The following is a 15560-nucleotide window of genomic DNA, read 5'->3' on the forward strand; positions in this document are numbered from 1 at the left end:
AACTTCTTAACTGGGGATATTGAAGAACTGGGAATATTGAACCACCATCAAATGTTCTCATGTTCTGAGCAAGGAACTTAAACGTTAGCTTTTTTTACATGGCGTATATTGCACTTTTACTTTCTTCTCCAACACTGTTTTTGCATTATTTAAACCAAATTTAACATGTTTCATTATTTATTTGAGACTAAATAGATTTATTTATGTGTTACATTAAGTTAAAATAAAAGGGTTTATTTGTTCATTCAGTATTGTTGTAATTGTAATTATTACAAATATATATATAGAAATCAACCGATTAATCTGTATCGGCTTTTTTTGGTCCTCCAATAATCTGTATCGGCGTTGAAAAATCCTAATCAGTCGACCTCTAATATACACACACATCCGTTCTAAAGTTTGGGGTCACTTAGGAATGTCCTTGTTATTGAAAGAAAAGCAAAACATTTTGACATTAAAATACCATCAAATTGATCAGAAACACAGTATAGACATTGATAATGTTGTAAATGACTATTGTAGCTTGAAACGGCAGATTTTTAACTGGTAGCTTCATTAAATAGTACACGCAAAACACCAGTCTCAACGTCAACAGTGAAGAGGCGACTCCGGGATGTTCGCCTTCTAGGCAGTTGCAAAAAAAAGAAAGGAAAAAAAAGCCATATCTCAGACTGGCCAATAAAAATAAAATATTAAGATGGGCAAAAGAACACAGACACTGGGCAGAGGAACTCTGCCTAGAAGGCCAGCATCCCGGAGTCGCCTCTTCACTGTTGATGTTGAGACTGGTGTTTTGCGGGTACTATTTAATGAAGCTGCCAGTTGAGGACTTGTGAGGCATCTGTTTCTCAAACTAGACACTCTAATGTACTTGTCCTCTTGCTCAGTTGTGCACCGGGGCCTCCCACTCCTCTTCCTATTCTGGTTAGAGCCAGTTTGCTCTGTTCTGTGAAAGGAGTAGTACACAGCGTTGTATGAGATCTTCAGTTTTGTGGCAATTTCTCACATGGAATAGCCTTAATTTCTCAGAAGAAAAGACTGACGAGTTTCAGAAGAAAGGTATTTATTTCTGGCCATTTTGAGCCTGTAATCGAATCCAAATGCTGATGCGCCAGATACTCAACTAGTCTAAAGGCCAGTTTTATTGCTTCTTTAATTCAGAACAACAGTTTTCAGCTGTGCTAACATAATTGCAAAAGGTTTTTCTAATGATCAATTAGCCTTTTAAAATGAGAAACTTGGATTAGCTAACACAACGTGCAATTGGAACACAGGAGTGATGGTTGCTGACAATGGGCCTCTGTACGCCTACGTAGATATTTCATTACAAATCAGCTGTTTCCAGCTATAAAAGTCATTTACAACACAAAATGTCTACACCGTATTTCACTTATTTTAAATGGACTAAAAAAATGTGCTGTTCTTAAAGAAATAAGGACATTTCTATGTATTTTCTACATTGTAGAATAACAGTGAAGACATCAAAAAGATGAAATATCACATATAGAAATAAATATATATAAACTCAGCAAAAAAATAAACATCCCTTTTTCAGGACCCTGTTTTTCCAAGATAATTAGTAAAAATCCAAATAACTTCACAGATCTTCATTGTAAAAGGTTTAAACACTGTTTCCCATAATTGTTCAATGAACCATAAACAATTAATGAACATGCACCTGTGGAACGGTCATTGAGACACCAACAGCTTACAGACGGTAGGCAATTAAGGTCACAGTTATGAAAACTTAGGACACTAGAGAGGCCTTTCTACTGACTAATAAATGTCAATGTCCGTACTGTGAGACGCCCAAGTCAGCGCTACAGGGAGACAGGACACACAGCTGATCGTCCTCGCAGTGGCAGGCCACGTGTAGCACCACCTGCACAGGATCTGTACATCCGAACATCACACCTGTGGGACAGGTACAGGATGGCAACAACAACTGCCCGAGTTACACCAGGAATGCACAATCCCTCTATAAGTCCTCAGATTGTCCACAATAGGCAGGACTGAGGGCTTGTAGGCCTGCTGTAAGGCAGGTCCTCACCAGACATCACCGGCAACAACGTCGCCTATGGGCACAAACCCACCGTCGCTACACCAGACAGGACTGAAAAAAGTGCTCTTCACTGACGAGTCGCGGTTGTGTCTCACCAGGGGTGATGGTCAGATTCGCGTTTATCGTCGAAGGAATGAGCATTACACCGAGGCCTGTACTCTGGAGCGGGATCGATTTGGAGGTGGAGGATCCGTCGTGGTCTGGGGCGGTGTGTCACAGCATCATCAGACTGAGCTTGTTGTCATTGCAGGCAATCTCAACGCTTTGCATTACAGGGAAGACATCCTCCTTCCTCACATCCTGACATGACCCTCCAGCATGACAATGCCACAAGCCATACTGCTCGTTCTGTGAGTGATTTCCTGCAAGACAGGAATGTCGGTGTTCTGCCATGGCCAGCGAAGTGCCCGGATCAATCCCATTGAGCACGTCTGAGACCTGTTGGATTGGAGGGTGAGGGCTAGGGCCATTCCCCCCAGAAATGTCCAGGAACTTGCAGGTGCCTTGGTGGAAGAGTGGGGTAACATCTCACAGCAAGAAATGGCAAATCTGGTGCAGTCCATGAGGAGGCGTACTTAATTCAGCTGGTGGCCACACCAGATACTGACGGTTACTTTTGATTTTGACCCCCCCTTCCTTTGTTCAGGAACACATTATTCCATTTCCGTTAGTCACATGTCTGTGGAACTTGTTCAGTTTATGTCTGTTGTTGAATCTTGTTATGTTCATACAAATATTTACACATGTTAAGTTTGCTGAAAATAAACGCAGTTGACAGTGAGCGGACGTTTATTTATTAAATAAAGAATATATTAAAAAAATTATATCTTGCATATCCAGCATTTACACTGACTGTCAGATATTAAATGCAACAAAAAAAGGTTAAAAAACAGTAATTGTAACCCCAGGCTTATAGCAGAGTAGGCCTACTTACAGTTTACAATGAGACCGTGTTTAGCATTAGCGGTGCTGATGGGGTTGCTGACTCTACACCGGTATTCTCCACTGTCTGTTCTCTTCACAGGGTTTATGGACAGCACTCTCTTATCCTCAGAGATGATTATGTTGCCACCAGCAGACAGAGGGTGACCATCTTTCATCCACTCTCTGGTGATGATGGCGCCAGAAGCATCACAGGTTAAGTTCACAGAGCCTCCCTCGATGATTGAAGAGTTTGGGGTAGTTGTGATGTTAGCACCAGATATTGGTTCTGTGAAGGAAAATGGTTATATAAATTATATGAATTGATAAAACAGATTGTAGCCTAGATTACAATTAAGCAATATACCACGGCTAAGGACTGTTCTTAGGCCACATACCACAAACCCCCGAGGTGCACTATTGTTACTATAAACTGCATACCAATGTAATTAGAGTAGTAAAAATACATGTTTTGTCATACCCGTGGTTTACCACGGTAGTCAGCCAATCAGCATTTAGGGCTCGAACCACCCAGTTTATAATGTAGATTGTTTTATTTTGTCACAGTAACACTTGCCTGTAAACACAAAGCACAAGTGAAATGAAAATGCAACATGTTAAACTTTGTGTACGATAAAGTAAGTAAAGGCCCACACATAGTATATAAAAAATGTGCATAAATATGAATTATTAAGTTTAGAAGTGTAATAGGTGCAGAAGAGCTCTCAAAGCTATGACAACATATTGATTCATCCTCACTGAGCTAAAGGCTAGAGCTGCCACTGAAGGAAAACACGCTACGCCCTCCGAAAAACCATCAAACAGTCAAAACGTCAACACAGTACTAAAATCTACACCGGCTCTGATGTTGAGGTGGCAGGTCTTGCAAACTATCACGGATTACAAAGGGAAACCCAACCGAGAGCTGGCAATTGACGCGAGCCTAGCAGACGAGCTAAATGCCTTCTATGTTCTCTTTGAGGCAAGAAACACTGAACTGTGTGTGATGCACCAGCTGTTTCGGGTAACTGTATGATCATGCTCTCCATAGCTGATGTGAGTAAGACCTTTAAAACAGGTTAACATTCACAAGGCTGCAAGGCCAGACGGATTACCAGGACACGTACTCAGAGCATGCTCTGACCAGCTGACGAGAGTCTTCATTGACATTTTCAACCTGACCCAGTCTGTAATACCTATATGTTTCAAGCAGACCACCATAGTCCCTGTGCCCAACAACATTAAGGTCATGGCTCACATCAACATTCAAGAAACCCTACACCCATTCCAATTCGCATACCGCCCCAACAGATCCAAAGATGACACAAATCTATATTGCACGCCACAGTGCCCTTTCCCAACTGGACAAAAGTAACACCTACATGAGAATGCTGTTCATTGACTTCAGCTCAGCGTTCAACACCATAGTGCCCTTCAAGTTCAACACTAAGCTAAGGATCCTGGAAGTGAACACCTCCCTCTGCAACTGGATCATGGACTTCCCCCATATGGTGAGGGTAGGCAACAACACATCCGCCACGCTGATCCTCAACACGGAGGCCTTCAGGGGTGCATGCTCAGTGGCCTCCTGTACTCCGTTTACCCACGATTGCGTGGTTGCGCAGGACTCAAACACCATCATTAAGTTTGCCGATGGTAGGCCTGATCACCAACAACGATGAGACAGCCTATAGGGAGGTCAGAGACCTGACAGTGTGATGCCAGGACAACAGCCTCTCCCTCAATGTGGGCAAGACAAAGGAGCTTATCGTGGACTACAGGAAACAGGCCTGTTGCGGAGCGGGTCGAGAGATTCAAGTTCATCGTTGTCCACATCACTAAGGATCTATCATGGTCAGACCAACACAGTCGTGAAGAGGGTATGACAACTCCTCTTCCCCTTCAGGAGGCTGAAAAGACTTAGCATGGGTCCTCAGATCCTCAAGTTCTATAGCTGCACCATCGAGAGCATCTTGACTGGCTGCATCACCGCTTGGTATGCTAACCGCTTGGCATTCGACCACATGGTACTACAGAGGGTAGAACGTACTGCCCAGTACATCACTGGGGACAAGCTTCCTGCCATCCAGGAGCTCTATACCAGGCGGTGTCAGAGGAAGGCCCAAAAAATTGTCAAAGACTCCAGCCACTCTAGTCATAGACTGTTTGCTCTGCTACCGCACGGCAAGTGGTACCTGAGCGCTAAGTCTAGGTCTAAAAGGCTTCTTAACAGCTTCTACCCACATTTTTCATTGGCAAGATAAGTAAGTAGTTAAATAAAGGTTAAAAAAATAAAAATTGTGGGAAAAATTGCTCGGCCTCTGACCGCAAGGCACTACAGAGGGTAGTGCGTACGGCCCAGTACATCACTGGGGCTAAGCTGCCTGCCATCCAGGTCCTCTACACCAGGCAGTGTCAGAGGAACGCCCTAAAAATTGTCAAAGACCCCAGCCACCCCAGTCATAGACTGTTCTCTCTACTATCGCATGGCAAGCGGTACCGGAGTGCCACGTCTAGGACTAAAAGGCTTCTCAACAGTTTTTACCCCCAAGCCATAAGACTCCTGAACAGCTAATCTAATGGCTACCCAGACTATTTGCATTGTCCCTGAGGACAAGCTGAGGTTTCAATACAAGGTTAAATAATGAATAGAAGGATTGAGCTTTGAGACTGACAATTAGATAAGCCGCTGGCGAAAGCATATGGTGCCCGCTGGGCTAGAGCGGGCTGTAAGAGACGTTTGACAATTTCCAATTATAATTACTTAATTTTATAGTTTGGGTAAACACTAATGATTAGGAAACAGTTTATAATTTAGCAATAGTCCTGTGTGATTTGGACAATGACACAGACAGCTACCCTTTACTGCTGAAGACAGTGATATTTGACCTGTTGCATACTTAGAAATGTGCCTGTTGCAGACAGATGTTTGTTGTGAGTCATGTGAGTCATGTGTGAGTTGATGTGTTAAATATGAAAATAGATTTTTTTTCACATGCCTGCCTGTAAATGGAAAAAAAGCAATGATGGTAATGGTTGAAACTACTCCAAATTGGTTGAAGTTTCATACTTCTATATACACTGCTCAAAAAATAAAGGGAACAGTTAAACAACACAATGTAACTCCAAGTCAATCACACTTCTGTGAAATCAAACTGTCCAGGAGACAGGCCAGTACATCAGGAGACGTGGAGGAGGCCGTAGGAGGGCAACAACCCAGCAGCAGGACCGCTACCTTTATTTTTTTGAGCAGTGTATATATACAGTGGGGAGAACAAGTATTTGATAACCTGCAAAATTGGCAGTGTTTCCTACTTACAAAGCATGTAGAGGTCTGTAATTTTTATCATAGGTACACTTCAACTGTGAGAGACGGAATCTAAAACAAAAATCCAGAAAATCACATTGTATGATTTTTAAGTAATTAATTTGCATTTTATTGCATGACATAAGTATTTGATCACCTACCAACCAGTAAGAATTCCGGCTCTCACAGACCTATTAGTTTTTCTTTAAGAAGCCCTCCTGTTCTCCACTCATTACCTGTATTAACTGCACCTGTTTGAACTCGTTACCTGTATAAAAGACACCTGTCCACACAATCAAACAGACTCCAACCTCTCCACAATGGTCAAGACCAGAGAGCTGTGTAAGGACATCAGGGATAAAATTGTAGACCTGCACAAGGCTGGGATGGGCTACAGGACAATAGGCAAGCAGCTTGGTGAGAAGGCAACAACTGTTGGCGCAATTATTAGAAAATGGAAGAAGTTCAAGATGACGGTCAATCACCATCGGTCTGGGGCTCCATGCAAGATCTCACCTCGTGGGGCATCAATGATCATGAGGAAGGTGAGGGATCAGCCCAGAACTACACAGCAGGACCTGGTCAATGACCTGAAGAGAGCTGGGACCACAGTCTCAAAGAAAACCATTAGTAACACACTACGCCGTCATGGATTAAAATCCTGCAGCGCACGCAAGGTCCCCCTGCTCAAGCCAGCGCATGTCCAGGCCCGTCTGAAGTTTGCCAATGACCATCTGGATGATCCAGAGGAGGAATGGGAGAAGGTCATGTGGTCTGATGAGACAAAAATAGAGCTTTTTGGTCTAAACTCCACTCGCCGTGTTTGGATGAAGAAGAAGGATGAGTACAACCCCAAGAACACCATCCCAACCGTGAAGCATGGAGGTGGAAACATCATTCTTTGGGGATGCTTTTCTGCTAAGGGGACAGGACGACTGCACCGTATTGAGGGGAGGATGTATGGGGCCATGTATCGCGAGATCTTGGCCAACAACCTCCTTCCCTCAGTAAGAGAATTGAAGATGGGTCATGGCTGGGTCTTCCAGCATGACAACGACCCGAAATACACAGCCAGGGCAACTAAGGAGTGGCTCCGTAAGAAGCATCTCAAGGTCCTGGAGTGGCCTAGCCAGTCTCCAGACCTGAACCCAATAGAAAATCTTTGGAGGGAGCTGAAAGTCCGTATTGCCCAGCGACAGCCCCGAAACCTGAAGGATCTGGAGAAGGTCTGTATGGAGGAGTGGGCCAACATCCCTGCTGCAGTGTGTTCAAACCTGGTCAAGAACTACAGGAAACGTATGATCTCTGCAAATAAAGGTTTCTGTACCAAATATTAAGTTCTGCTTTTCTGATGTATCAAATACTTATGTCATGCAATAAAATGCTAATTAATTACTTAAAAATCATACAATGTGATTTTCTGGCTTTTTGTTTTAGATTCCGTCTCTCACAGTTGAAGTGTACCTATGATAAAAATGACAGACCTCTACATGCTTTGTAAGTAGGAAAACCTGCAAAATCGGCAGTGTTTCAAATACTTGTTCTCCCCATTGTATATATATCACCTGAGGTGGGTATCAAATGATATATTCAGAAGTGTATGGCTGTTTGTTCTGTTTCTGTCTTGCTTTAATATAAATCTCACCAGATTGGGTCTGCTGGATGGTTGAGATTTCTCCCTAAGAATTAGCCGTCTAACTCCTTGACCCTGTAACTCTGCAGTGAGGTTGTCGATATCATGGGGGTGTGTCTTAGTGTCTTAGAAATTTGTATTAAGAATATTGGTAGACGTAATAATTTGTCATACAGTAAATAATTTGTCTGGATTTCTTGAGTCAGAAATGCCCTAAACTAAACTGTTGTTCTGGTCTGCCCTCTCTCAAGGTTATGGCGAAGGTGACCACAGATGGTATCTAGATGCATGAAAGGGACAATTTGACCGAGAACAGTGTGAACCTAAACCCCCTCTAACCGGCTGAAGTAATGGCGTTCAGTATGGCCCTTCACCACTTCGACTGTGACCTGAGTCTGAGCCAGCAACCTGTACACAGTATACAGTCGATGCTATCAACTGCCTGTTCTCTCAGGAGTGCGACAGGAGTCCACGTGGAGTGAGCATGGAGAGAGATCCATTCCAAACTTCTCTCATGTTGATGGTATACTGGTTGACAAGACATAATGGACTGTAAAGGACAGTGGCAGCTCAGGTGAGAGACATTATCAATGGCCATCCACTTTGAACATGTGTGCCATTGGGAATACAAAACTGTAAAGCTATCTGAAGAAGAAAATGAAGACGCCAAAGGTTGAGTGCCGGGGAGGGAGGGGTCAACTGCCCATATTGGGGTATCACGTTGACTGTAGAGGTCTACACACTGCAAAATGTATAGTAATTTATACTACGAATGCATTGAAATAATGACCTGTAATTATCACCGTGATGAGAAAGTTAATGCTAGAATTATGGATAATTATACTGAATGTTAAATGTACACACTGCTAGTTCCAATGTGTGCTAAGTTGAGGGTTTTAACTTTGAGTGATAGAACCAACGTGAATCACTGAGCAATGCCATTCTAAATTTGGGTTGGATAATTAATTGGGTTATTATTCTCCCTCTCTCCCTCTCCCACTTGGTCTGATGACTCCTTGCTGTCCCCGGTCATGCTGCTGCTCCAGTTTCAACTGTTCTGCCTGTGGCTATGGAACCCTGACCTGTTCACCGGACGTGCTACCTTGTCCCAGACCTGCTGTTGTCAACTCTCTAGAGACAGCAGGAGTGGTAGAGCTACTCTGAATGATTGGCTATGAAAAGCCAACTGACATTTACTCCTGAGGTGCTGACCTGTTGCACCCTTTACAACCACTGTGATTATTATTATTTGACCCTGCTGGTCATCTATGAACATTTGAACATCTTGGCCATGTTCTGTTATAATCTCCACCCGGCACAGCCAGAAGAGGTCTAGCCACCCCTCATAGCCTGGTTCCTCTCTAGGTTTCTTCCTAGGTTCTGGCCTTTCTAGGGAGTTTTTCCTAGCCACCGTGCTTCTACACCTGCATTGCTTGCTGTTTGGGGTTTTAGGCTGGGTGTCTGTACAGCACTTTGTGACATCAGCTGATGTAAGAAGGGCTTTATAAATACATTTGATTGATTTGGAAACTGAATGATTTCCCTGACTACTTCTCTGATGGGGACACCAATCCTGAGCATAAAGACCCAGATATAGAGCTCATGTTCCACTCTGTGTGTAAGAAGTGACCAAAGAGGGGACTCTGTCACTGGTGTAGGAAGGGCTCTAGGGGAGACAGACATTTTCATCATGCTGACCCCTATCACGGTGCTCTTTGTCAGTGTGATGATTGTCTATTTGCTGTAATGAAGCTTGTGTGTGATTTTATTTTTATGTTCCATTTTCTGATCCAGATTGAATGCGTTTTGAAAAGGAAGGCTGTTTACCATGGATGAAATGTCAGGCACCAGAAGGATGTATTTTGTTTGTTTAAATGTATGTTTAACAATAATTATGTAATCTTTGTACCCTTACATAATTTTTTTTATTTTTAAATTGTTAAAATTTTTACCCCCTTTTCTCCCCAATTTCGTGGTATCCAATTGTTAGTAATTACTATCTTATCTCATCGCTACAACTCCCGTACGGGCTCGGGAGAGACGAAGGTCGAAAGCCATGCGTCCTCCGAAACACAACCCAACCAAGCCGCACTGCTTCTTAACACAGAGCGCCTCCAACCCGGAAGCCAGCCGCACCAATGTGTCGGAGGAAACACCGTGCACCTGGCTACCTTGGTTAGCGCTCACTGCGCCCGGCCCCCCACAGGAGTCGCTGGTGCGCGATGAGACAAGGATATCCCTACCAGCCAAACCCTCCCTAACCCGGACGACGCTAGGCCAATTGTGCGTCGCCCCACGGACCTCCCGGTCGCGGCCGGCTGCGACAGAGCCTGGGCGCGAACCCAGAGTCTCTGGTGGCGCAGCTGGCGCTGCGATGCAGTGCCTTAGACCACTGCGCCACCCGGGAGGCCGTACCCTTCCATTTTTAAAGAGGAAACGGAGTCTCTTGAGGGGAATGTGAAAAAAACATTTGTATTAGCATTACTTCAAGGTTTATATAAATTATAGGTGTGTACAATCCTGTTACTCTGGTTGTGTAAATTGCTGTTTTCACATAACTCTGTACCTAATCCACATCTCGTGTTCTTACCCCACTCTCTGTACTCTGAAACATGCATGTTTGTAACGAGGTGTCTCTGTTCCAATCATAGTCTCTCCTTATCCTTTATTCTAAGAACAAATAGTTCTTAGTACTCACAGGAAAACACAGAGGACTCCGAATATTTGGCCACCTCATCCAGTAGATATCGGTTGGTTCGACACATTGAGACAGTTGTGGTGGATTAAGGACATGTAACAAGGTATATAAGGCAAGACCCAACGCCGAATCATTGGGCTCTCAATGAATCACCTACATGGGTTCTTTGACCAGCTCCATTATTGCAATAATTATATCGATATCAAATAAAGATTGATTGGTTAAAGAAATTACAGTCTCTCTCACTTGATTAGAATTTCCACTACACAAGATATACCAGAGATAAGGGACTGTTGATACTGCAACCACACAACTCAAACGGTGGATTACCAGTTTGCAAAAAAAATGGCAAACTACCATTTTTTTTAAGCCCTCAAGAACTGTTGTCCGCTAAATATGATAATCTGTTTGCATCAGTCCAGTATCCAGATGACCTGTCCCAAGAGCTTCCTATACAGTTAATCTCTTTCCGTAACATTTTGAGGATGGCAATTAAGGAGAATGAGAGGGTCAATTAACTTCTCTGCGCTACGGATCCCTTTAGCGGGATCATTTTCCTAAACAACCGCTGAATTGCAGGGCGCAAAATATTACTAAAAATATTTATAATCATGCAATCACAAGTGAAATATACCAAAACACAGCTTAGCTTGTTGTTAATTCACCTATCGTGTCAGATTTTGAAAATATGCTTTGCAGCGAAAGCAATCCAAGCTTTTGTGAGTGTATCAATCAATGCTGGAACAGCTAGCCCCAAATTAGCATGGTCACGAAAGTCAGAAAAGCAATAAAATTAATGGCTTACCTTTGATAATCTTCGGATGTTTGCACTCACGAGACTCCCAGTTACACAATAAATGTTATTTTTGTTCGATAAATATTACTTTTATAACAAAATAAACGCCATTTGGGTTGCGTGTTATGTTCAGAAAACCAAAGCCTCGTTCCGTTTCGACAAATTCCAAAAAGTATCCGTAATGTTCGTAGAAACATGTCAAATGTTTTTTATAATCAATCCTCAGGTTGTTTTTAACAAACATAATCAATAATATTTCAACCGGACCGTAACCTATTCAATAAAAGAGAGAAAGAAAATGGAGAGCTAATTAAAGGACACCTGACTAGTTTTGAAAAATCACGCTCATTTTTCAAAATAAAAGCCTGAAACTATGTCTAAAGCCTGGTCACAGCCTGAGGAAGCCATTGGAAAACGAATCTGGTTGATACCCCTTTAAGTTGAAGAAAGACGGGCAAGGAAACACAGATGAAAAAAAATATTAAAAATCACTTCTGGGTTAGATTTCCTCAGGTTTTCGCCTGCAGAATCAGTTTTGTTATACTCACAGACAATATTTTGACAGTTTTGGAAACTTTGGAGTGTTTTCTATCCTAATCTGTAAATTATATGCATATTCTACGATCTGGACCTGAGAAATAGTCTGTTTACCTTGGGAACGTTATTAAAAAAAAAAAATCTGACCTCTAGCGTCAAGAGGTTAAAGATGTTGTATAACTGTTGTATTTGAAGCACTCCTCCCTTCTGCCCAGTTTTCATGATGTTGCTACGGCAATCAAACTGTTGCTTCTGCCAAGAGATCATTTTCTAAACTAAAACTCATGTTGAACTAAGTACAGTATATAAAAAGCATAGGGCTCTGTCTGATATGAGCTTTTGAACACGAGTAAGCTCCTCTCATTGCACTGGCGCCATCGTAGCCTTGACCATGGCATTTGTTTGCTCCTTACACTTTCAATCAGTTATTATTTTTATTTTTCAAGACCCAAAGCACTGTGTCACATTCCTGAAGTCCAAGAAACAAACATTTAGCTTCCTAGTACATATGGAAATTGAAACAGTTTATTAATTACATTTTGGAGGTTTACTGTCAAAATCATTTATGAGGATTACATTTTAATGATATCGATGACAGGCGCAAGGGTTCCCAGAGCTCGTGACACAACCCCCCCTCCCACCTTGCAGGGGCTGCGGGGGTGTCCAGTACACCAGGGCTCGTACCCCTGCACATCGAGGAAGGTGTACTTAAAGACCTTGCAAAGGTCTTGAGAACAAAACTTAAACATTTATGTCAGTTCAGCCATAGCACCCCAGAGCCAGTCTCTCTTTCCTCTCATAACTGTCTCCATTTCCTCTCTACCACTTACCCAGCACAGTGATGTCAGAGGGCTCAGATATCTGGTACCTCAGGGTTCTGGTGTTATGGGCCCAGCAGCTGTAGCTACCACTCTGATTGGCCTGGATGTTCTCCAGCCTGAGTTCTGGTCCGTTATTGGACAGCAGTGTTCCATTCAGAAGCCACTGAAACTGGGCAGACGGACTGGACTCAGCTGAGCAGGACAGGGTGAGGTTTGACCCTGATCCATACAGTACATCTAGAGGGGTCACCTTCATTGTGGTGTTTTCTGGACCATCTGTAATGAATGGTCCATGTTCAACACCAGCATTAAAGAGGGGAGGTTGACCGTGATGTAATTATACTTTTTAGAACATGTTCAAGAGACCCATTTAAGATGTGTCATGTTATCATTAGTGTGTGTATCTATCCATCCATCTATCTATCTAGCTTCAAAATGTCCCATCACCAGCAATTAGCCACCCAACACATACAGTAGGCAAGCTGGATTCAATAGAAATATAAGCAACAGCTTAGAGCCAAAAGGAAGAAGTGATAAAACATTAAGACATGCCACAGGACTGCTTTCATAAGCAGGTGTTAGTGATATGCAGAACAGGCAATAACATTGTAACCTAAGAATCTGATTTAATTAGCAATATGTGTAGTTATTCTTAAGCAGACAAGTACTGCAGAAAACAAAATCAAGATATAACTACAGCACTGTATGCGAAGTACATGGTGAAAGGTAAACAACGTTTACATAAATACTTTCTCTGCATACAGATATATTAGACATGCAGGTTAGCGACTCACAGCTGATGATGAGGGTTAGATTCTGGCTGGGTTTACTGCTGACGGGGTTGGACACAATACACCTGTATGGCCCCTGGTCATACCGGGTCACATTGGCTATGGTGAGAGTACGGCCTCCATCACCAAGCTGAATTCCATATCTGGCTGTGACCTCAGAGCTGCCATTCAGCCAGCGGTAAGAGAAGGGGGAGGAGCCAGAGGACACAGAGCAGGAGAAAATGACAGTGTCATTCAGTTCCATTAGATCAATGACGTTGGCCCTCAGGGTCACGTTTGAAATGGTCTCTGTGGGTGAGAGAGTAGATGACATCTATCAACGTGTTTGTGTCAGTACAAATGCCTGTATCTAAAGCAAGGTGTTCCAAGGTGTCTAAGTTTCTAAAGCCATGATTGTGACATTGTAACAGTAACCTGAAAACAGCACTGCTACCCTCACAATACTGTTGGCTGTCATATAAAATGTGGCTATATATAAAATACTGTTGCCAGTCATTTGTTTGAATGAGGAAATGCCAAGCACCCCCAAACACACATTGCTGGTGAGTCACCCAAAATTCAACACCCACGAACCAGAAGGTGGCAGAGGTAAACATTGCATTTTTTGCCAGATAGCTGCAGTTAATTTTAACGTGGTGGTGAAAAGAGTGCGTTGGTGGACTGACCTGCCATTGGTTTACTGTGCTTTCTAAAATGGCCGGACTTTTCGGCCCACCTCTTCCCCAGAGATGAAGATCCACATCACGCTCTGTGCACGTTTCTTTTCCTCTACTTTACACAGAAATGTTTGTGGTCACCCTCCCTTCACATTTCTCACTGTCAATTGTGAATGATAATTCTTCAAGTTTTACCGGTGAAACATCCATGCAGAATCTGCATGCCAACCATTTGACCTTGATTAGTTTCATGGGAATATAAGCATTTCGATCTTCCTGAGTTAAGTACAGCGTTGTTTTGATTTAGGCGTCTTTCTATATAAACTAGGGTACCAGTGTTGATTTCCTACACTGGACAACTTGTTACAGCTGTTGATACATCATTGATAATAATCAGCCAATTTGTTTGTCATTACATTAAGATATAAGGTAGGATCATAGCTACTGTATATTTAATTTAATTCACGGGTTGATTTAAAACCTTTATCACGGCTGGTGTCTTGACAGATTTGTCAAAAATCGTGTGAAAAAACATGAATTTTCTGTCCTTGCATTTTTGGCAGTGTAAGTTGACGTTATATCGTATAAACTCAGCAAAAAAAGAAACATCCCTTTTTCAGGACCCTGTCTTTCAAAGATAGTTCATAAAAATCCAAATAACTTCACAGATCTTCATTGTAAAGGGTTTAAACACTGTTTCCCATGCTTGTTCAATGAACCATAAACAATTAATGAACATGCACCTGTGGAACGGTCGTTAAGACACTAACAGCTTACAGACGGTAGGCAATTAAGGTCACAGTTATGAAAACTTAGGACATTAAAGCGGCCTTTCTACGGACTCTGAAAAACACCAAAAGAAAGATGCCCAGGGTCCCTGCTCATCTGCATGAATGTGCGTTATGCATGCTGCAAGGAGGCATGAGGACTGCAGATGTGGCCAGGCCGTCATTGTAAATCAGAATTTGTTCTTAACTGACTTGCCAAGTTAAATAAAAGGTTACTTTTAAAAAAAAGATTGTGGAGGCCAGGTCATCTGATGCAGCACTCCATCACTCTCCTTCTTGGTCAAATAGCCCTTACACAGCATGGAGGTGTGCTTTGGGTCATTGTCCCCTTGAAAAACAAATGATAGTGGGACAGTACAAACCAGATTGGATCGCTGCAGAATGCTGTGGTAGCCATGCTGGTTAAGTGTGCCTTGAATTCTAAATAAATCACTGACAGTGTCACCAGCAATGCACCCCAACACCATCACACCTCCTCCTCCATGCTTCACAGTGGGAACCAAACATGCGGAGATCATCTGTTCAGCTACTCTGCGTCTCACAAAGACAC

At 42.8% G+C, this 15560-nt stretch overlaps 1 protein-coding gene across 14 annotated transcripts in view; it reads right to left on the bottom strand.

Annotated features, from left to right (window-relative positions):
• Positions 1-15560, bottom strand: part of LOC120048669 (carcinoembryonic antigen-related cell adhesion molecule 5-like) — a 71344-nt gene that overhangs the window by 22211 nt on the left and 33573 nt on the right. For all 14 annotated transcript variants that reach the window (XM_038994785.1, XM_038994788.1, XM_038994798.1 and 11 more), the window contains 3 exons: positions 13570-13854; positions 12785-13051; positions 2997-3272 (listed from right to left, as the gene is read on the bottom strand). In XM_038994785.1, coding sequence (XP_038850713.1) covers positions 2997-3272; positions 12785-13051; positions 13570-13854 — 828 coding nt within the window. The remainder of the gene's footprint in view (positions 1-2996; positions 3273-12784; positions 13052-13569; positions 13855-15560) is intronic.

The sequence above is a fragment of the Salvelinus namaycush genome, chromosome 5 (genome assembly GCF_016432855.1).
Source record: "Salvelinus namaycush isolate Seneca chromosome 5, SaNama_1.0, whole genome shotgun sequence".
Taxonomy (NCBI): Eukaryota; Metazoa; Chordata; class Actinopteri; order Salmoniformes; family Salmonidae; genus Salvelinus; species Salvelinus namaycush.